This window comes from Condylura cristata, unplaced genomic scaffold, assembly GCF_000260355.1.
Source record: "Condylura cristata isolate star-nosed mole 26May11 unplaced genomic scaffold, ConCri1.0 scaffold00020, whole genome shotgun sequence".
In the NCBI taxonomy this organism is placed as follows: Eukaryota; Metazoa; Chordata; class Mammalia; order Eulipotyphla; family Talpidae; genus Condylura; species Condylura cristata.
The window spans coordinates 34,588,105-34,611,260 of NW_004567121.1; the positions used below are offsets into that span (position 1 = coordinate 34,588,105).

The following is a 23,156-nucleotide window of genomic DNA, read 5'->3' on the forward strand; positions in this document are numbered from 1 at the left end:
CTGGTGATGGCTTCACAGCACTGAGACTTTAACCCCTGATCTACCAGGGAGGCTCTAAACACCCATTTATTATGCTCTCAGTTTCCGTGGGTGTGTGGGCCGAGCAGGAGTGGCTGATCTCTGCTCCTCAACTGGAAGGCGAGGGCCAGGCATGGGAATCATCTGGATCTGCCTTCGCTCACATGGCTGTGCCAACGCTCTAGCTGGGGCTGCTGGCGCTCAGCCTCCTCACCATGTGGGCTGGGCTTCCTTTCAACATTGGTGGGGGTTGTCCAAAGGCAGCACCCCAGGGCCATGCAGCCTTTGATGAGCAGACTTCACATGTCAAGCAGTCACCTCCTCCCCACCCTGTGAACTGCAGCAGTTAGAAAATTCAGCTCAGTTTCAAGGGCAAGGATCATAGGCCCCATCCCTTGAAGGAGGAGTGTCCGCATTTTATTGTCAGAAAAGCATGTGCATGTGTGGGTACAAATCCATGTGGCCATGTTTTCATTAGGATGCTCCAAGAGAAAGAAAGCCAAAGAAAGTGTGTAAAGTGTGTACACGGGCCCTTCCTTTCTGAGGTCTAGGTAGTCTCTTTATAAATTGATGAGAAAAAAAAAAAACAGTTGCAACTGAATGAAAAGACTTTAGTCAAGGACTCACTTTGTTATACCTCATTGTTTCATTGAAAGTAGCAGTTTCCAACAACCTCTGGTAACATGAGGGGAGGCCTTAGTGTAGAGATTTACTTTAGGAAATTGGCTCATGAGATTAGAGGTTGGCAAATTCAATCTCTGCAGTGTGGGCTGTCAGGCCAGGGCACTAGGAGTTGCTGATAATGCAGTCCACGCCCGAAGGCTGTCTGCTGGCAGAATTTCTTCTTCCTTAGAGGGGGGTCAGCCTTTTTGTTCTACTGAGACCTTCGGTTGCTTGGATGAGGCTCGAATTTATACAGACAAGTGGACACATGTAATAACTATCACGAGACTACCGCTGTCAATAACCTGTGTGTATCTCCCTGAATCCTACTTAATCTCCAAATAAAGACAATGAACAAGGTCATATTCCACGTAACATGATACAACTGAAGACTCGTGAATTCTCCCCCCAGAAGAGGGTGCAAAGACTTTGGCTGATGTTTACTCTTCCTTTTGATATTCTCTATCTTGAATACTATGATATAAGTTATGTGGCCACATATAACTATTACTAGATAAAATGTACATTTTATGTTACCTAACAGTGATAAGAGAAGAAAATAAAGGTCTTCATTTTGTGTTTTTTTTTAAGATTTATTTATGTATGTGTAATACCAGAACTGGGTTATAGGTCAGAGGTGCAGCGGGTAAGAGGATTCAGCAGAGACAGAGCGGGGAGCAGAACAGGCAGATCGACCAAAACACACTGCTGAGGGGGCAGCGGGTGGGTCAGGAGAGGTCTGCCGCTCCCTGTGGGTCAGCTCCCTGGCTGGGGATCGAACTTGTGCTGCAGTGGCTTCTGATAGCTTCATAGTGTTGTGCTTTACCCTGCTGCGCCACCAGGGAGGGCCCAAAAGTACTTATTTTGTAAATGTGTGTGTACACTCACAGAACAAAATGAGGAAGAAATAAATACTCAAGACAGTCCCGGCCTCATTTCTGTACTGCCGTGCGGTCAGGGCTGGTGTTTGTAACTACCATCCCCCACTTCCAGTGCATTTCCCTTTGCCTTGGATCACAGCTGTTGGGGTTCGCACCTCTTGGGGTCCACACACCTGCCTCCCTTGGTCGTCCCGCCATGGATTTTACTCACAGGGCGAGGAAATACTGAGACAGTACACAGTCAGCAACCCTTTACCTTCATGAACCGCCGCAGTCCTGTTTCTCCTCGGTTGCTGGGCTCAGTTACCAACCCCCCCCCAAGCCTCCCGACTTGGAGACAGCAGGAGCTGCCGCGAGGCAGCCTGAAGGGCCAGTTTAAGGGAGCAATAGTTGTGCCTTTGGTGGAAGTGTGTCTCCCTCTGAAACTGAGAGCTCTGGGTGCAGGGAGCGGAAGCCACAGTCCTGCTGGTGGGTGAGCAAGGATTAACAATCGATGGAGGGTGGAGCCATCCCCATTTCTACTTCTTGATTCCTGGCTAAAGAGAAAGCAGAGTCACGTGTGGGAAATGACTCTGTGGCTAAGTCTTTTACCGTGCGGACTAGAGGGTTAGGGAGTCATTTGCACTGAGGATCTGTAGTGTTCAGTGGGTTCAGGATATGAGTCAACACGGGGGGTCAGGAGACCCAGACGAGAGCGCGTTCAAGGAGAATACTGGTTGTCAGAATGATGCCTTGTGTTAGGTCCTGTGGCACAGGCCACCTGCAAAGACCCTGCTCTGCGGCTGAGGCTGGCCCCCAACAGCCCTGCAAAGTCCATTTTGAGATTAGGAAACCAAGGAACACATAGACTAATTAATCAATTGCTTAATTAATCAAATTAATCATTTGATTAATCAATCAAAGCTGTGCAAAACCAGTAGAATTGGTCCATAACAGTGCAGTGCTGATTGAAAACAAGATCTGGGCCTCCCTAGTGGCGCAGGGGTTAAGTCTCAGTGCTGTGAAGTTACCTGCAGCTGCTTCTGCATGAGTTCGATCCCCAGCCAGGGAGTGACCCACATGGCGCAGCAGACCTCTCCTGTCTGGCTGCTGCTCCTCTCAGTAGTGGATTTCAGTAGATCTGTTTATTCTGCACCCCACTCTGTCTCTCACCCCCCACACTTCTGGTGTACCCCAGTTCTTGTATAAATAAATAAATTAATTAAAACAGAAAACAAGACCTTTCTGATTCTAGAGTCTGTGCCAGAGGTAGGGGAAGGACCTGGAAGAACATGGTCCCCCATCGTACGTGGGGATGAAAATAGTGCTTTAGGCCCTCCCTGGTGGCGCAGCGGGTTAAAGCACTGCACTGAGAAGCTAAAGCCACTTCCGCATGAGTTCGATTCCCGCCTGCCCCGGAGGAGACCACATGGCGCGGCAGACCTCTCCTGACCCGCCCGCTGCTCCCCTCAGCAGTGTACTTCGTCGATCTGCCTGTTCTGCTCCCCACTCTGTCCCTGGTGCATCCTCTCACCCTCCGCCCTGTACCCCACTTCTATATGCATAAACAAATAAATAAATAAATCTTTTTTAAAAAAAGAAACAAGAAAATAGTGCTTTATACAAGTATGTGTTTAATACAAAACCACTGGGGTTTTTCTCCTATGGTCAATGTAAATTCCAGAGCAAGTTCTAGCAGAAAAGAACTGGCCACTTGATTTTAATATACTACCTTCTTACTCGGTGACTCTGGCAAAGATTTGTCTCTTAAGTTCCTTTAATTCTTTTAGACATTTAGGCCCTTCAGAACTTAATTAGTTCACAGTTTCTTTTTTAATGATTAATCTCATATCTGTATCAGAGTACAGCAATTTAAACTTTTGAAACTTTAAAGGTATTCATTTTTATGTAGAGAGAAATCTAAAAAGGGTAGGACTTCCAAAGGAAACAGTTTACTGCATGAATTCTGCTGAGCAACTGAAACCATTACAATTGAGGGCCTTTTAATAATTCCACTTCAAAAAGCTCTTAATCCTTGGAGTTTAATTTAGCTTTTTCATACAGTGTCCGATACTGATATTTTAATAGCATCCACATTTTCAGTTAGTACTTTGCCCTATAAAAACGCATTATGAATTCCTTATCAGCTTCACTGAATCCTTGGTTAATATTTCCATTGTAGTTTTTTTTTTTTTTTAATGAGAGGGAACTCAAGTATTCACTGAAGAACTTACCCACATCTTCACACTAGACAAACTTCCAAAGTAGATAAGATATAAAGGCCATAAATGATCTGTTTATAGAGAGAATTTTTCCTGTGCCTTTATTATTTTACTGGAAAAATCGATTTTTTAAAAAGTTTGCAATCACTCTTCTAAGCAGAAAGAGTTAAGGTACAACAGTGTCAACATAACCATGAATAATTCATGCAGTCAATAAAAATGGATTCAGGGTTCACCTTCAAGCTGAGGTTATAAAGATTAAAAGGCCATTGTCGGGCCTCCCTCGTGGTGCAAGGGGTTAAAAACAGCATTATGGAGCTATTGGTAGGCACTGCTGTGTGAGTTAGATCTAGTTTGTGGTTTCTTTGATTATACATTTATTCCCCTCTCCTCTCCCAATATTTTATGATGTCAGATTTTACATGTAGTAAATTTGAAAGAATTTTATAGAGAAAACCAATACAATGAGATTCTATCATTAACATTTTCCACACTTGGCTTACCCATGCTTTTCTATTTATTCATCTTGAACCTGTTTATTAATTCATTTATTTGACATTTCAAGTCTATTACACATCCTCTTTGTTTTAAAATTAAATTATACCAAAGAACTATTCTTATTAATAAACGATTGATTGGCCAATATATATTTTTACTGACCTTTGGTAACTGCTGCTTAGTTTTTACACCTGTGTGTGCGTGTATATGTAAAATAACTGGGGTGCAGGCCAGAGATGTGGAGACTGAAAGGATTCACCAGAGATGTATGGGGAGCAGAACAGGTGGATCTACTGAAATGTCTGCTGAGAGCAGGGGGTAGACAGGAGAGCCATGTGGGTCACTCCCTGGCTAGGGATCGAACTCAAGCCACAGCAGTGATAGAGCTGACACTAACCCCTAGGCCACCAGGGGGCCCATCTTTGCACTTTTTACTGCCTCTGCATCTGGGAAAGTCTGTTCTCTAGCTCATTGTGGAAAATGGCCTGTGTAAATTATGTAGCAAATTAAGTGAGCTTGAAGGGAGGGGCTGGAGACTTCTACTTAGCTAATAGCATCTGTGAACTTTATGGTATTTGGCTGCCAAGAGATACTATGGAAGTGTTAGAATGTTTATGGAAGGATTGACTAGGATTCTCTAGGCTTTCTGGAGGAAATTGAATTTGAGTAGCTCTCAGTTTTTTTTTATGGTAACAAAAATTTACCCTCTTTATATAGAGCTGGTTTATCATTCAATCAAGTCAAATGTGGGACACCTGTAACAGCATGTCGCTCTCCAGGTTCAGTTTTATCATGCAATTTCAAATTTAAAATGACGGCCAATTCACACAGTGAAGTGATAACTTCACTTTCCAATGTGCAGAAACGTAAAGGGTTAAAGCTGAATCATTAATGGCTTTTACTTAATGGTCTTTTTAGCTGAAGGAGCTAAAAAGCTGAGCTCTTATAAAATGAATCTGTCCATTAATGAGAGCTCTACATGGGGGAATTAAAGAGGAGGAAAATGGTTTCTTTATGTGGAGTGTTAAATACCTTTTGTTTGGTCATAATGCAGAGGCACCTATGTTCCTCAGCGAGTGATATTTTAATTCAGAGGAGGCATACTTGATATGCTATCAGGACAGAAGGAGGAGGGAAAATATTCTTTTTCCTTTCCCTCATCAAAGGCTTATGAAAACATCAGATTAATTTTCTTTAAAATGGATATATCACATTATCTTCTTTATCAAGACTTTGAACATCAGCAAAAATAATTTAAAAAGGTCAACTGTGCTCCAATGCCGACTTTTTTCTCCACCATGCCAGTGTGTAACCTTGTTAATTTTACTAACAAACAGTTAATATCCCCAGAGTGAGATGAGAGATAACCAAGAACCTGGTTCTAGAAGCAGAGGAGATACACAAAATGTAGTTATTATTAGTTATTGTCATTGCTACTATTATTAATCATGTCTACGTTGGAATTGTCTTCACTTCAATTTCTGTCCTATTCCTCAAGTAGCTCACAAAGTTAGCACTTGTGTTACTTGGGAAATGTAACTTTTCTTTTATCTTTTTAGACTTATTTATGCATACAAGAGCTGGGGTACAGGCCATAGGTGTGTGTGTGGGGGGGTGGTGGGTAAAAGGATGGGGGGTAAGAGGATTCACCAGAGACAGAGCGGGGAGCAGAACAGGCAGATGGACTGAAATCCACTGCTGAGGGGAGCAGCAGGGAGACAGGAGAGGTCTGCTGCGCCATGAGGGTCAGCTCCTTGGCTGGGGATAGAACTCGTGCTGCAGTGGCTATGGAGAGTTTCATAATGATGGCTTTAACCTGCTGTGCCACCAGGGAGGGCCCTGAATTTTTCTTTTTAGAATGCTTTATTTATGACTTAAAATACCTTCAAAGCAGATCTGGACTTCAAGGAAGAAACTGGTTAGAAGGCCAGGAAATTGCAGGCAGCCCAACTCATACATGATGCACTTCTGTCCCTTCTAGATCAGCTTGTTAGATACCTGGCCTGGTGCTGGCATGACACTGGGTCCCCTCCTCCAGTTATGTGACAGAAGAAATGCTCAGATAACCATTGGGAAGAAAGGGATTAAACCTTTCACCCTTCACCCGGAATTCCTCTCTAACTGAATTAGTTAACTGGCACCACCTGCATCCCTGGGGCCTTGCAAAGTTGTCACATGCTTTATAAAACCCTCTCCCTCTGGGGTTGACAGAGGCATCAGAAACAATACACAACACTGCTGAGACAACACCCGCTGGCATGTCAGACACTTTGCCACATGTCACTGAGGTTTCATGTCACCTGACTGTGAGTCCCTGCACTTCCCTCTCCCCCCTTCACCCCTGTAAAATCCCCACATTTCTGCCAATCAGGGAGTCAGTTTAAGTTGGGGTGCCTCTCCCATGCAGCCGAGATTGGGATACATCCCCAAGTGTAAAGACACGTCTGGTAGTTCAGAGTCTGGCTTTCTGGGCACAAGCAGATGACCTAGTTTTTATCCTTCTTGGTGCTTCTGGTCAGTTCATTGGCGCTTTGAACATCTACCTGCTGTTTCTGTATTCCCTGCGATGAGACTTGGCGGGAGAACAAGTGCATGGGATGAGACCCCAAGAACTGGGTTTGAATTTCTACTCCCGAACGATCTTCAATTCTTTATTTAAGCCTTGGTTTCCTTGGCTGGGAAATGGGAGTCTGGATCCCTCTGCTGATTTGTGACTTACTATCCTAATTGCCAGAGGCAGGAGGTTGGAAGCCCAGTGTACTTTCAGTGTTAATGCCCAGCTGGTTTGCATTGTTTGCTGATAACTTGCAAATGAATTGCAGAGATCCAGAGATCCCTGCAGGAACTGGCTGGTGGCAACTGAGGACTTGATAAAACACAGCTGTGAGGGAAAGTCTTTTGGGGAGACAGGTGCAAAAAAGTTTTATTTATTCAACACATAACATGTGCTTTGCACAAGCACTCACTGTTAAAAGTTCTGCTGGGCCCTCCCTGCTGGTGCAGCGGATTAAAGCAGCATTAAGAAGCTAAAGCCACTTCAGCATGAGTTCGATCCCCGCCCCGGAGGTGACCCACAGGGCACAGCAGACCTCTCCTGACCCTCCGCTGTTCATCAGTCGGCCTGTTCTGCTCCCCACTGTCTCTGGTGAATTCTCTCACTGCTCCTGCACCTCTGGCCTGTACCCCAGTTTGGTATGCAATAATAAATAAATCTTTTTTTAAAAAAAGTTCTGCTGTTATAGAAGGGATGCATGTATCATGAGAGGTCTACATGGGTATGTATGCTGCCTGGTGAAGCTTATATTATTTTTACACTGCAAGTTCTTTATATAGATACTCACATATACATATACATACATACATGCATACATGCATATATATATTACATCATTCTTCATTTTGTACATTTTTCCATCTCGGTTGTAACCCCGCGGACTCCCCACCCCCCACTCTCCTATACGCCGTCACCATAGTCCTGTGTGCTCTTCACACCCCAGTTTTGATCCCGTTCCCCTCTACACTCTGGTAAAATGTCTCTGGTATATAGTTTTTTGTTGATTTTTGTTTTCATTTTATTTACAATTGCTTCTTCTTCTTATCTTTTCTGATCCCCTACACTCCTACTATGAGTGAAAACATCTGGTATTTTTCCTTTTCTTTCTGGCTTATTTCACTAAATATGATCTATTCCAGCTCCATCCATATTGTTGCAAAAGGCATGAGTTTACCTTTATTGGATTGCTGAGTAATATTCCATTGTGTATATGTACCTCACACATAGTAAGACATAAAGCATATAAGATTTTAGGTGGATACAAGCATTCTGAGAAAAAAAAAATCAAGCAGAAATAGGCTATGGAAAGGGGGCAAGGTGGCCGCACATTTAAAAATGAACACTTGGGGCCTCCCTGTTGGTGCAAGGGGTTAAAGTCTCAGTGCTATCAAGATATTACCAGCCAGAGCAGTATGAATCCCATCCCTCATGGCTCAGCAGACCTCTCCTGTCTCTCCGCTGCTCCCCTCAGAGTATATTTCAGTAGATCTCCTGCTCTGCTTCCCTGTCTCTGGTGAATCACTTGTTGCACCTCTGGCCTACACCTCAGTTCTTGTATGCACAGCATCTTTAAAAAAAAAAAAAAAAAAGAACAGCCCACAAGGTTGGTTTCAGAGTTAAGGTGACAATTCAGCAAAAATTGGAGAAGGGGCGGGGTGGGAGCGGGGGACAGTCTGGCAGAAGGGCCACAAGGCTGAGGGAAAGCCCTTGCAGTCTCTGACGTGGAGGTGGTCTGGGGTGCTCAGAGAGCAGGACCTGACTGTCTGCAGCAGTGGGAACAGGAAATGAGGTGAAGGTGGGGGCGGGGGGCCAGGCAGCTGACAGGGGTTGTTTTGAAGTCATTTGATTTTGAGATAAATGGGGGGCTTAGATGCATCCTAGCAAAGGCTTTATAGTTGCATCACTGCCTAAGGCGTTTGATGGCTGTGAGGCAACAGAATTCCCCAACCACCTTGGGTGTTTGTGTCCCTTTACAATGTGTCACAGCTCACAGGAGCACACTATTTTCAGTCAGCTTGCCGCAGGATCTGCTAAGGCTCCCACAGAGGCATCTCGTGAGCGAGTGAGCACGTGGATGAACCAAGGGATGAACACGAGGCTGAATTTCAGCTCTCTCCACGTAGGTCCTCAACCTATTATTTCAACTTTATCATCCCCCACACCCTTTCTCAACTTGGATTCTATTTACCTGTCTGCAGTTCAACCAAAGATTTCTATATTTCTGCCTGACTTTGTTCATCAGCTCCCACCCAACTTGAAATCTCTCTCCAAGATTTACCCAATTGCTCCAAATTCTACCTATGCAGACCCAGACCAAGCTCAACTTCCTCCAGGAAGCCCCTTCAGACATGGCTCCTGCCTTTTCTGAAGTCCCACAGGTACCATTGCATGGATACTTTTCATTGGTGTCTCTGCCATGGGATAACTTATTGGCATTTCTTTCTTTTTCTTTATTGTGTGTGTGTATGTGTGTGTACATATAATTTTTTTTTACATCGTTATAGTTCTTCATTTTTGGACAATGTATGCCTTCTCCTCTCAGCGTAGTCCCCATGACGTTCCCACCACCTGTTCACCCCGCACCGTCCCCATAGTACCTTGTGCTCTTCCCGCCCCTGTTCTGATCCTTCTCTCTCCTCCTCCCCAGCAGAATGGCTCTGATTTATAATTGCCTGTTGACTTTGATTTTTAATTTATTCTAATTACTTTTTCCCTTGGTATTTCTTTAAAAGCCACTCCGGGCACTCTTCTACAGGTAGGGCAACCAATACATACGGGCCTGCAGGCGTCTCAGGGAGATTTCAGTTTTATAGAAGCTGCTGGGGAAGACAGGTTCACCAATACTTAAGGACCTGCAGGCATCTCAGTCAGGGAGATTCTGTTTTAGAGAAGCTACTGGAGAAGCGAGGCTCAGACTTGGATGGCCTCACCAAGACGAATTTACAGGAGTGCAGCAGGACCAGTCGTACCTCAGGCAGAGGATGTCTCTCATTCATAAAGCGTTAGCGTGCTTTCCACGCTCAATTAATTCCAGGAATCAAAAACGGCCGCGGCCGGGGAAGCTTGGCCCTCGCGGGACGCCGTAGCGGCCCTCCCTCGGCGGCTGCGCCCCGGCGAACATGGCGGCCCCCGAGTCCCCGCCGGCGGGGCTCCCCGCCCCTGCGGAGAGCGAGGAGGAGACCATTCTCTATGACTTACTGGTCAACACCGAGTGGCCCCCGGAGACCGAAGTGCAGGTGAGCCAGGCACCTCCGGAGCGGCTGCCAGCTTGGCGCGGGCGGCGCGAGAAGAGCCACGTAGCCGAAGCCGCGTAGGGAGGGAGCGCGAGGGCGGGGGCGGCCGCGGGCCGGGGCCGTCACCCTGGCAACCGCCCGGGGCAGGGGCCGCGTCGCGGAGCGGGGTCGCCTGGCTCCTCTGGGCCCGAGTCGGTTGTCGGGGACGGAGTCCGGCCACCGGCATTGGCACTGTGGTTCCCCGGGTCACTGCCGGCGAGGGCGCCGCCTTGACGCCTGGGTCCTCCCATCTGGACTTTGGTCCGCAGGGCGCCAGGGATGGTCAGGGCGCTGCCTCGCCTGCCAGGACCCCACCGTCATCCCCACACCCGTCAGGCTGCCGCTCCTGCGCTGGGCTCGGTGACGGGTCTTGTCTGTTTCAATAAACCACCATTTACCGAGTGTGTCTGTCACCCGTGTCCCAGACCCTGTACACGCGCCGGGCATTCGCAGGTGAATAACTTCCTTGAGGCTTGCGGTCCGTGGAGGACGCGATCTAGCAAAGGTTTTCCAGCACCCAGCGCGGGCAGTCGGTCCAGGGTCCGCGAAACGCTACCAGAGACCCGCTTAGGGAGCTGCCCCCGGGCTTGGGTTCTCCGGGCTGGAGCAGGATTTACAGGGGCTGGTAACTTCAGGACCCTGGAGTTTTCAGTTGCTCTCTAGGATGGGCCTCCCAGGCACAGGGTGAGAGTACAACCAGAACTCTACACTTATGCTACAGTTACTGATTGCCACTCTTTTAGACTTAGCTTGCAGGGAGATGAGAAAGGACTTTTATGAAAGATCATGGAGTCCAAGCCCCTACGAATTCCTTTTTTCAACATCATTTCTGAGTGTTTCTTTACTGGAGAAGCTATTAATTATCCTATAAGATTTGTGTGTGTTTAAACATCCCACTGCAGTTTCTGCTTGTCTTGAATGTGTATTTTGTAGGCGAGAAGAAATCTTTCTATACTGTTTTTCAAGTATTTACTTACTTTTTGTCTGCCTTGAACAAAGTCAGTATTTTGGAGTTTATGTAGCTGGAAATCCACTGTCTCTTCTATGGGGCGGAGAAGGATCAGTTTCTGTCTATTCATGCTCACTATTTAACTACAATAAATTTTCAGAGTGCTTAGCATTTAAATTGACTTAAAAAAAAAAAAAAAGCAGTGGCTCCTTGGTGGCCCAAGGGGTTAAGATGCAGCACTACGAAGCTATTGGCAGCCACTGCAGCAAGAGTTCCATTCCCGGCCAGGGAGGTGACCCACGTGGCGCAGCAGACCTCTCCTGTCTCGCCTGCTGCTCCCCTCAGCAGTGGGTTTCAGTTGATCTGCCAGTTCTGCTTCCCACTCTGTCTCTGGTGAATCCTCTCACCCACTGCACTGCTGGCCTGTACCCCAGCTCTTGTATGCATAAATAAATAAATCTTTAAAAATAATTTAAAAAAGCACAGTGTCATGCATAAGAGGAGTTGTGGTCCTTCGCCTGTGAATCACACGCAGTATTGTAAACAAATGTCCCCTAAAAACAAAACAAAACAGAACACCAAAAGCTCATAGCACTTTGTTTTTTGTCTTGTCCTTGATTTCAACTGTTGAACAGTTGAGCTGTAGCTGCTGGAGGGCAGCTACAGACAACTCTTCATATCCAGCCACTGGACCAGGTTGTTGCATGAAGTGGATGATCAAGTCATGCTTGCTGAATGAAATAATTTTGTTTTTAAGTCATACCTACCAGCTGCATCTCCACTGCATGTTAGTACAATTCCTTATTTGTAGTGCCGAGCCTTCCCAGTGTGCAGTCTTGAACTTTGCGGAGTTACTTACTATAGCAGTTATATATTGGTGTGTTCACATTTTCTCTGTGGATATATAGCAAGCATTAAGTGAATTTGTTTTAGGACATGAGCTCATTCATCCTGTGACCCCCTTTCTTGCAAACAAAACTCATTTTGGGCCCCTGTAACCTACCCACAGACACTGTGCTGGATGGCAGCAGATGTGGCCTTTGCCTCAACCCCTGGTGTTCTGACTGGGGAAGCTCCCAGCCTTCATTTTGACACCTGTGACTCTACCATGCTCACTTTTGCTCCCAGATGCTGCTTCTGCTTGTTTTGTTTCTTTTTAAATACTGGTAACTTGTGCATTCTTAACAAGGAAATATAACTTCATCCATTGTATCAAAATATTAGAAAATCCTGAAATATAAGTTTGTTTGTTTTTCCCAATTGTAGCCCAGAGGCAGCCGAAAACATGGGGCATCTTTTTTCATCACAAAAGCAGTTACAGGTAAATAGAGTTTATTTACTTTTCCACATGTAATGGTCCAATTACTAGACCGTTTCCTGCATTTCATTCAAAACTGTGCTGTTTTAGAAAGTTTAGGGATTTTAAAATGTGTTCTTTGGTCTTTCATGTAGTGCCTAATGAAAGTGAATAGCATACACATCACCTGAATTTAATTATATATGTTTGCATATACGATATGAATATACATTTAATTTTCTATATATTATATATACATGTTTACATGTTGTTTCAGACACATCTGGACAGTGTTATTCAAATCTGATTAAATAGGATCTTCATTTAACTCCTGACACGTTTTACATATGAGCTAACAGATTCTGAGCAAGTATTGAGCAAAATCTGCATTAATACTGCACTGTGAGGGTCTCCCATAGATTATCAGCATACTGTTCCCAGATCAACAGAGTAGGTGCTATTGCACATTTGCGTCTTTAGATGTGGAAATTTGCCCAAGAACATTCATTTGGATTTAACAACATTTTCTAGCTTCAAAGCCCATCCTTATTTTCCTGGCAAATTTGAGCTACTAAAAGAGTAGAAAATTCAGTTTCAGGGCCCTCGCAGTTGGTGCAATGGGTTAAGACATAGCACTGCAAGCTAGGAGCAGCTGCTTCAGTTTAAGTTCGATTCCCCAGCCCCGGAGGTGACCAGCATGGTGCAGCAGACCTCTCCGGTCCCACCTGCTGCTCCCCTCAGCAGTGTACTTCATCAGTCAGCCTGTTCTGCTACCCACCTTGTCTCTGGGGAAGCTTCTTACCACCCCTACATCTCTGGCCTATTCCCCAGTGCTGTATGCATAAATAAATAACTCTTTAAAAAAAAATTCAGTTTCAAAAGAATTGAGTTCTTATATTTTTGTCTGCTGATATAAGAAGCACTACTGTATTCACTTTTCATTCTCACAAAAAAATTAAAGTTGGAAAATGAATATAAGCAATACAATTTATTGTAGAAAAATTAGAATAAGTTATTACTCACTTTACCTCCCAGAGGTAATCTGTTATAATTGAGCTTTTCCCTTGACATGCACATTCACAAATACACATGTATTTTAAATGGGATCATGTAGAACCTTTTTCTGTAGTATGATACCAATTTTGTTTTCTGTGCTTCTTCCCATTTTAGGTATTGTTGTTTTAACGATCTTTGCCATAAAGTAAAAATATGTTATCTAAATTGTTAAACAAAAACTGAAGTCTTTTACAAACTTTATAATACTTTGGTACTTATAGAAAATGCCAGTACAAAACTGGTATTTTAAGGAGACTACAATATTAGGGCTAGTCCATAGTTTAAAACCTCTTAAATGAAATTTAGCATCTCAGACCATTTTTTCTTATCATATTATTAAGAAATATTTCAAAGTTTTGAAAACCACACTAACGCAGAACTTAATATTAACAGGTGCGTGGTCCTGTAAAAATTGTGGTATATGTTAGGTTATATATATTCTCTTACTTTAAGAATTGTGCTCACTGTGTTTTATTTTGTAGTGACTCAGCCCATAGCGTACTTTGGATTGTTATAACCTAACCTGAAATTGAGTCTTTAAGAGTAGCTTATTCATATTTTGCTTTCTTTCTTTTTCTGGCAGATTGTTTATTACTTTTACGCCAATACATCTGGTATAGGTAAGTTGTGAAGTCCTCAAAGATCGTATGAACCTTCAAAACAGACAATATCATCTGCTTATGACTAAATTGCTCTAATTGAACCCTAACTTGAAAGATAGCTAGATGCACAACAGGTGAGCCCCATTTGGCCAATAGACATTTCAGACAAGTGGGGGACCCTGGAGAGAGGTCGCAGTAGGTGGAGGGTAATTTCTGCCCCCTAGTCATTGTTGAGAGTGTCTCACAGCCGCTTCTGCTGTCTCTAGTCGAGCGTGCTCAGCCTTCTCTGAGCGCCACACTCTAGCCCTCTGGCTGCATGTTTTTGTTCTTCTGTGCCAGCTGCGGGGCCCAGTATTGAGGTCTGTGCACCAGAGCAGCTCACTTCACCCTCGTGTCTTGTCCTTTTTAGTCCTTTTGAGTTTTGAGTATATACATAGGCATGGTGGTAATCTTCACCCTTAAAAGTGCCAAAGAAATGATTATTCTGACAATGGATATAATTCTGCTTTTAGATACATAGGTAGGAATGGCCTGATAGCTTTTTTTTTTTAAAGATTTATTTATTTATTTGTACAGAACTGGGGTACAGGCCAGAGATGAGGAGGGTGAGAGGATGCGGAGGGTGAGAGGATTCACCAGAGACAGAGCAGGGAGCAGAACAGGCAGATCGAGGAAGTACACTGCTGAGGGGAGCAGCGGGTGGGTCAGGAGAGTTCTGCCACGCCATGTGGATCTCCTCCAGGGCAGGCGGGAATCGAACTCATAAGGAAGTGGCTTAAGCTTCTTTGTGCTGTGCTTTAACCCGCTGCGCCACCAGGGAGGGCCAGTGATAGCTTTTTTTTAACTGTAGATTGAGAACATCTGATCTTAACATCTCCAGAGAGAATGCAGTTCTGTACAGGAGACCTTTGGCTCTTCTCTAGGGCAAGTAAAAGGTGTCCTGCTTTTACTCTTGGTGTGTGTACAGGGGGATGTTTTTTATTTCACTTTCTCATCCTCTATTGGGGCAGAGAGGTATAGTGTAGAGACATTGGGGTAGCAAGTCGGTTAGAAGGAAAGAGAGAAGAGGCTGCTCGTTTTCCGAGCTCAGCGGCTATGGCTTGCCAGCCCAGAGCACCCCACATGAGGGCAGGAAGGCGTCTGTTTAGCTTGCTCTGGGACAGTCAGGCCTGTTATTGCCTATCGAGAAGGAGAACTCGGCCAGGAAGCCCACCGATGCCATACTTGTCCTGTGTGAGAGCCGGGGAGGTCAGACGTGAGCAAGTGTCTTTTTCTGAGAAATCCCTTTCCTTGACTCGGCCCCCCGAGTCCTTGACTGTGACCCCACAGTTGATTATCTAATCAACCAGGCGGTATGTTCCTTTCAAAAAGATTGAGTTCAGTTTTTGCTCCTGAGCTTGTAATAATTAAACCTGAAGGTTTGGGGGCCAGTATTTCAAGTGGTTTCTTGTTTTAAGTTTTATCTTGCAATTATGAAATATAAACAGATTGAGAATCATTGAGAGTAGTGATAGTGATGTATGATTGATAGTAAAGTATGTGACTTCTAGCTACGTCTGAATTAAAATATTTGTTGCTCTGTTTTGCCATATTTGCTTCAAGTAGCCTGCTTGCATTTTATGTAAGAGGTTTCATAAATTGCTACCCTTTGCCAGCTTACCTCTCCCTCCCAGTCCTTGTCTTCTCTGTTTCCATCTGGAGGAAGTGATTGCACTCATGTAATGCTATCATTAGCCTGCCTGTTTCTTATCTTTATTGTAACATTTCTGTAATTGTCTCCTGGTATTTTAAAAAAAGAATGTAAGTACACTGAATGTATATTAGTAACATTTTCATCCTGTTTCGTGTTTTCTAAGTACTGTAAAATTTTTTTTTTCTTGATCTGTCATCTTACTGTTTGTTCTTTTTTCGTCTGTTTGTTTGGTTTCTTCCTGTGTCGCTCCTCTAGTTTGTGTTGTCTGCTGATTCACTTGCCATGGAGAATTTCCTCATCGCTTATAAATGGCGTTACTGTTAGCTTGTGCTGGATACTTGCTTCACATGAGTAAAGGGAAATTGCAGCCTTACGTAGGCGTATGGTCTTGGCTTCTCAGGAGCCTCATTCCCACCCCCACGCAGGCCAGCATTCTGGGCAGGCCTGGGATTCCTTAAAAATTCCCTGGCCCCCTGAGGCTTATCTAGCTCTCCAGTATTGATGGGGCAGTTATTTAAAGTTCCCGGCTTTACTGGAGTCTCATTTCTGTCTTTCCTGTGGTCCCATCTGCTCTCCTGCGGCCTATAGGCTTACTTCCTGTGTGAAAAGTAACCCTGTTTGGCTGTCTCATCCTGTGTCCAGCCCCAGATTTCCTTTTTACTTCTAGTACTTGGAGATTTTTCTCTCTTGTGAGTCTAGCTATACCCCACACTATTTTTGTGAAGTGAGAATTTCTGAGTGTGCATAGCAAGGTTTGAGGTAAGATCACTTAGCAATATTACTGGCACCCTACGTATCTTTTCCTTAGAAGGGCACATTTATGCTGTTGAATACATCACTCTCTGTGGTTTTCTGAAGAAAGGAAATATATGTGGTCAAATGTTTGATATCTAATTAATGACTTTTGGTTTTAGATTTACCAACATGCAAATTTGGAATTCTAGCGGGGAAAATGTCTCTAAATCTCTCTACAGATCTGTATGCTATTTTAAAGTGTTTGCCTGCAAATGAGTATTTATGATCCGGTTTAAGTTACCTATTATTGTATTGTTTTGTGGTTTCAGCCCTGCGCCGTTTCTGCTCCCTGAGGGACTGGTTCGCTTGGTGAATAAACAGATAAACTGGCATTTGGTACTGGCGAGGTAAGGGTGCGCACATTTCATCTTCTGCTTTTCTCCTTGGACTAGGTTTAAGTTTCCTTATGGATGTGAATTTTGAGATCCTTATGGCTTGTTGTTTTGATTTTTATTGTATATAAGTTCCTTTTGTCACTCATGACGACTGTTGTTTGAATATGTTAACTCAAGCCAGGTTACGTCATTTTGTGTGTTTTTGTCCCTCACACTCACCTAATTTTAAGGTCCAAGAGATGGGTAGTTAAAGCCTGTGAAAAAGCGGAAAATGATGTTGACTCCTTTCAGTAATTCCAGTGGTGTTGAAGACTGCTAGCAGTATTCACACAGATTTATTTTACCTTTTTCTTCCCAATGAAAGCAATGGCAAACTTGTGGCTGCTGTTCAGGATCAGTGTGTGGAGATCAGGTAATTGTACCTTTTACTCATTTTCAAAATTTCCTTGGGAAAACCTTTATGTGACAAATGGGAACTATGATTTTTGAAAGGAGTTAGAGTGAAAGGGATTTACGATTAACTCACAGATTTTGTGAGGTGTCAACAGGTTCCTTATGTAGATGAGAGGATAAAAGATACATTCCCCGAGTGATAGCCTTATTCTCTATGGTCCCCAGATCACTCCTCTGCATTGTGAGAAAAGCTGCTATCTTAGTAGACTAGGCATGTCTTCTAGAACTCTGGAATGCTGCTCTTGTTTAACCAGTTACTGCTAAGTCAGCTAAGCAGATTCTCAGGAACTGTCTGTGGATTAAAAACCTTGTTGTGCATTGCTACTTCAGTTTGTAATTTGGCAGTAGTAATGGATCATACGTGGATAATCGGTTTCCTTTGTTCCTGAATGGTGAAGAATGGTGAAGGAAAAGTTCCATTAAGGGCGTTTATAAACACAAGAACTATTTGGAACTATTACCCAGTGCAACAAAAAGTATAAAAATAAAGGACTACAATAAAATACAATACAAATTTGCTTACTATCTTAAGTGAATAAATTCTATGAAGTTTTATATTTATTTAAGACAAAACCCAATTTATGTCTCATTTCCTCCTTGCCATCAATGAAACAACTGTTACTTATTGTATTAAGGACAAAGCAATGAACATTTATTTTGTTCTAGTTCATGCTAATTTATAGATCTCACTTAATCCTTTCACTAAGCTGTGAAGGTTGCTACAACCCATTTTATGGAAAGAAAAACGAAACTCATTGGGATTTTGCTCAGGTGACTCAGATAGAACTGGAACCAGGTCAGCTTCGCTTCACAGGCCAGGATCTTCCTGCTTTTTCCCACTTGGAGACAGAATGACCGATTTTTTTTCTTTTTCTCTCCATTTTCCCCGTTTGTTTATTGGCTGAGATGTAACATCAGTTTGCCATGTCGTTTGTGATTTAGAGGTATAAGATCTCCCCCTCTCATCCACATAAGGAACCCGTTGATACCTCACAAAATTTCTGAGTTAACAGTTGTGACCACCCCCACCCCCACCAAGCACCCAGGGTTCTCCATCCCAGCAGGCTCGCTCTCCCCCCTCGCTCCCTCCCCAAGTGCGCGCTCCCCCTACACCTCTAGCTCAGTCCCTCCCCAGCTGGCTCCCTCCCCAAGCTCAGCTGACCTCAGTTCTACAGTCAGCTTTCTGGGATTTGTTACTGTTACATTCCCCATAAAAGTGACACCAGCTGGTGTTTGTGTTTCTCCTTCTGATTTATTTTATTCAGCATCATCCCTTCCAACTCCAGCCATGTTGTTAAATAGCAGCTTATTTATTTATTTTTGTAGCTGAGTAGCAGTCCATTATGTGTATATATGCTGTGATAAAACTATGATAAAACTTACTTTTGCATATATTTTGCAGATCTGCAAAAGATGAGTTTACATCTATTATTGGGAAATGTCAAGGTAAGAGTTACTAAAATATTTAAAAACGAAGATTTCCCTTCTGTGGTAATTTACAGTATCCCCTGAAACTCAGGATAGTTATGAAATACTTATTAACATGAATTATAATATTGTTTATTACAGTAATTAAAAAATCTTAACTGATTTCTCATAGGGTCTTAAGTGTTTTGGTTTAAGATGTCCTTTTTGGAGAGATTTGAAATTGGAGCTGGTGTTTTCAAAAACTCTAAACCAGTTTGGGGATAATGTAGGTGTCTATAGTCTTTTACTTTGAAATCAAGGCATAGAGAAATATTTAGGTGTAAGCCAAGAGGTGGTCACATACAGATCAATACAAGAAAACTGCCTGGGATCCGATCATTTTTTGATATTCAGTACAAATTCACAAGGTGTTTTTTTTTTAAAAAGATTTATTATTTGTGCATACAGAACTGGGGTACAGGCCAGAGGCTCAGGGGCAGTGAGAGGCTTCACCAGAGACAGAGTGGGGAGCAGAACAGGCAGATCGACAAAGCACACTCCTGAGGGGAGCAGCGGGTGGGTCAGGAGAGGTCTGCTGCGCCATGTGGATCTCCTCCAGGGCAGGCGGGGATCGAACTCATGTGGAAGTGGCTTTAGCTTCTCAGTGCTGTGCTTTAACTCGCTGCGCCACCAGGGAGGGCTCACAAGGTGTTTTTAATGCTTATGAACTTCTCCTGAGTATTCAGGCTATGCTTGTGAGCCAAGAGGTATTACCCATTAACTCTCTCGTGTCAGTGGATGCTCAAATGTGTAATTCTAAATGTTGACAGATCGATTGAAAGCAAGATACAGGAATAGTGATTGTGTTTTTTTAGACAGGGGTGTGAGATGAGACTGAGGAGAAATAGTGGCTTTTGGAGAGCCAGTTTAAGAATGAGTAGACGTTCACACGAGGCCAGGGAGCCTTTCACACTGTAGAAGCAGTGGCTGGAAAGGCAGCGGGAACCCTAGAAAGAAACTAAATCCCAGGGTACTAAATCCCACGCGTCCGTTACCACCCACATTCAGTTTACACACTGCTGCCCTCTCGGCCCCTGTGTGAGTAGGTTTACCAGTGGGGCAGCTGTAGATGTCACAGTGAACCAAACCCTGGTCGTTGGGACGATGACAGATGTTTAGTGCCCTTCTTGGGTCCCATGCTAAACTTAGCGCTTTCCGTGAAGTTTCTGATTTCACTCGCAGAACTTGGTATATACACTTAACCTCAAAGCTCCCTTACATGGGGGCCCTCCCTGGTGGCGCAGCGGGTTAAAGCACAGCACTAAGAAGCTAAAGCCACTTCAGCATGAGTTCGATCTCCGCCTGCCCCGGAAGTGACCCACAGGGCACGGCAGACCTCTCCTGACCCACCTGCTGCTCCCCTCAGCAGTGTGCTTCATCAGTCGGCCTGTTCTGCTCCCCACTCTGTCTCTGGTGAAGCCTTTCACTACCCCTGCACCTCTGGCTGTACCCCAGTTTTGTATGAATAGATAAATAAACCTTTAAAAAAAAAAGCTGCCTTACATGAAGAGTAGATAATTTGGCAGTGGAAGAACAAGAAGGAGGGAGGTACCTGTGGTCCTGAAATCGGCCACATGGTGATCCTGCAGCCCGTGGCTCTCTCTGTCATGGGCTTGCGGTTCTTAAGCGCCTCTAGTGGCTGAGAGCTAGATTCCTAGGCTCACTCGGGACCCTGCAGATGTAGATGTGTTCAGAAGAGTAAAGACATCATGCGAATGAAAATATTACTGCCAGTGTGCTAGATCAATCTTACGAAATTCCCCCTTTACAGCAGATAAGGCAGACACGGAGAGCTCATACACTTACCTTTTCACATCACATATATTGCAACTTAAGAGCAAGTTTAAAACTTTATACGTATTTGTATGAACTTATCGTTTCTTATTATAGTTTTGTTTTTTCCCTCCGTTCCCTGGATGATCAGTGGTACTAATATTTGTACCAAGCTAGAAATCTGAGCAGCTGCTCTTCCGTGTCCTTCCCACCCTCCTTTCTTTCTTTGAAGAATATATGTTAAGTTGGCACTGTGTGCCAGGCACTGTCCGAGGCTGTGTCCGGGAGGAGTGAGATGAGGCTACACAGATGTCAGGGCTCATGGTCCATCAGGGAAGAGACAAATCTTCGCAGTTGTGTGGGAGACAGGATGGAGAAGAGTGTCCTTTAACTTGACCACGTCTTCCTGCTTCTGTTCTTGAGCCATCTTACGTCCCCTTTCAGCTTCCAACATTGCTTATTTGGATAGTCTCCGTGTGCCCTTCCCTTATTCACTCTTTATCCTGCTCGCCAGGGTGATTGCTCTTGAATGAGATGTCTGGCTGCACAGCTTTCTGGAATAGACCCTTGGACAAATTACTTTTCTTCTCTGATCCTTAATTATAACTTGGGCATATTTTTAGACTGCACTGTAGAAATAATGAGGTGATCTTATGATGTGAAGTCTTATGTAATAACACGTTAAGCCATTGTTATGTTTGCTATTACTGTTACTGTTACTACCGTTATTCTGCCTAAAATCTTTTGTTCATCACAGACTAGACTGTACTTCCTACTTTCTATTATAGGACACAGACTTTTCGTAGTCTGCCTGTCTGTCCTGTAAGATTTCCCTGCCACGTGTCCTATGATCTAATAGAAAGCAGCTTGTAGTTTTCCAACCTGGCATGTTTCATACCTGGGTACAGAATGTTCTACAGCCTCCGTGTTTCCACCTTCCTCGTTCAAGCATCAGCATCAGCTCCTCTGGGAAACCTTCCTTCCTTTCCCTGTTCCCTCCATTTGTCCACTCATGTCAGCCAGTGTGTCTGCACATGGCCACAGTGCTTAGCCTGATCCAGTTTCCAGCTGGTTTGCTTGTCTGACTGCCAGTTAGAGTGTAAATTCTTTGAGGCAGGACTGCTGTCTTACTCATTTTTTTTTTTAAATTCCTGGTGCCTGGCATGTTGTCTGACACATAGCAGGCGCACCGTTTTTGACCCTACTAACTGATGGTACTTTGGTGCTTTCGAAATGATTCAGATCAGTGAATATTAATGAAGTATTTGTTTCCTGTGAGTTAATTTTAGAAATCCGTGAGGGTACATATGTTTATTACACATAATATTATATATGTCATATGTATATCTAAATTTATGGATCATGGTAATGATAGTCATGCTTTTTATTTGTTATATGTACAACTGTGTATCTATACCATGAGTGGAATAAAGGTGGCGAAGACACCCTGATTAGTTAATGTCCTTCTGAGAATAATCGAGAGGGAGTCATGTTTGTAAATTTCTAAAATTTGAGGCTCAAGCCTCAAAATTTCCTATAGTTTTTTTTTCCCCCTCAAACAGTTAACAAAGTAGACCTGGCTTCAGTGTTCCTTAAGGATCAGTTTGTTCCCAGATGAGTGACTTTGGGGGTGCTCAATGGCCTTTCCTGGTGCTGCCCTGTTGTGGGATGAGGGTTTGTGCTGAGCTTCTAGAGCATGTTCAGTGAGTGAATCTCACCTACTCAGTCTTTTTGAGCTTTGACATTAGACATCTGCTCTTAGCTAGTAAGTAAATGAGAAATCTGTAAGTTAACTTGAAAGTAGGGAGCTTCACCCTTCTGCATTTTACACAAATTATAATATTTGTTAGCATTTTTAGTGTGGGTAGTTAATGTGGCAGCGTGAATGAGATTATAATGCTTTGGGAACTAATGTTTTATCTTGTTGGCTTCTGAGTGTGTGAATTTATGACCTTAATGCTGCATTAATGGCTTCTTTCCATTTCATATAATGTGAGGTTATGATCATTTGCTTACTGTCTGACTCGTCTTTGTGGGAATAACTCATGTGCCAAATGATATTTTATGTGGATGCCAGGGAAAGAAGGAGCCAGAGCTGCAAATGCGATTTTGAGACTACATACTGTAGCGCCTGTGGCCTGAACTAAGAGCGGTTTGGTTCCACTTTGGTACTTTTCAGTTATTGTTTTATAAAATATATGCCCTTTGAGACTGCGTGAGGGTGGCCTGCGACCTGCTTTGGCGCCTGTCACCAGGCCATAAATAGTAATTCAGTTTCCTCGTTTCTGCTCTGAATAGTAGCCTAGAAATAGCCCTTGGAATTAGACTTCCTGAGAGCTATACTGTTTTAGTTGAGACCCTTCTCAATTTTCTGGTGTTCAGCTACTCTAAACCAGACCTGCCCCGTGGTAAGAGCAGCTGGTCTGCACTGGCTCCGACCCCGCTGGCTGGCTCTGTGGGCCCTGTGCCAGGCCGCCTCTGCTTGTAGTGGCCGCCTCAGATCACCTTTATGTGGCATGTCATCTTGACCTTTTTACCTGAAAAAAGTTGGGGAGCTTAGAGTACTTGAAGTGCCCAGATTTTGAAATGCAACATTTCCTTCCAGAATTGTGGTTCAGCAGCCTCAGATTATATGAAAACTATTTCCTT

The 23,156-nt window shown here is 43.9% G+C and overlaps 1 protein-coding gene across 1 annotated transcript in view; it reads left to right on the forward strand.

Moving 5' to 3' along the window:
- The first annotated feature begins 9,929 nt into the window (after positions 1 to 9,929).
- The window catches only part of NBAS (neuroblastoma amplified sequence), a 227,094-nt gene continuing 213,867 nt past the window's right edge, over positions 9,930 to 23,156 (forward strand). Inside the window, exons 1-6 of the mRNA XM_004686434.2 lie at positions 9,930 to 10,051; positions 12,303 to 12,357; positions 13,973 to 14,009; positions 16,749 to 16,826; positions 17,179 to 17,226; positions 18,670 to 18,713. Of these exons, the coding sequence (XP_004686491.1) occupies positions 9,935 to 10,051; positions 12,303 to 12,357; positions 13,973 to 14,009; positions 16,749 to 16,826; positions 17,179 to 17,226; positions 18,670 to 18,713 (379 nt within the window). The 5' untranslated portion in view covers positions 9,930 to 9,934. The remainder of the gene's footprint in view (positions 10,052 to 12,302; positions 12,358 to 13,972; positions 14,010 to 16,748; positions 16,827 to 17,178; positions 17,227 to 18,669; positions 18,714 to 23,156) is intronic.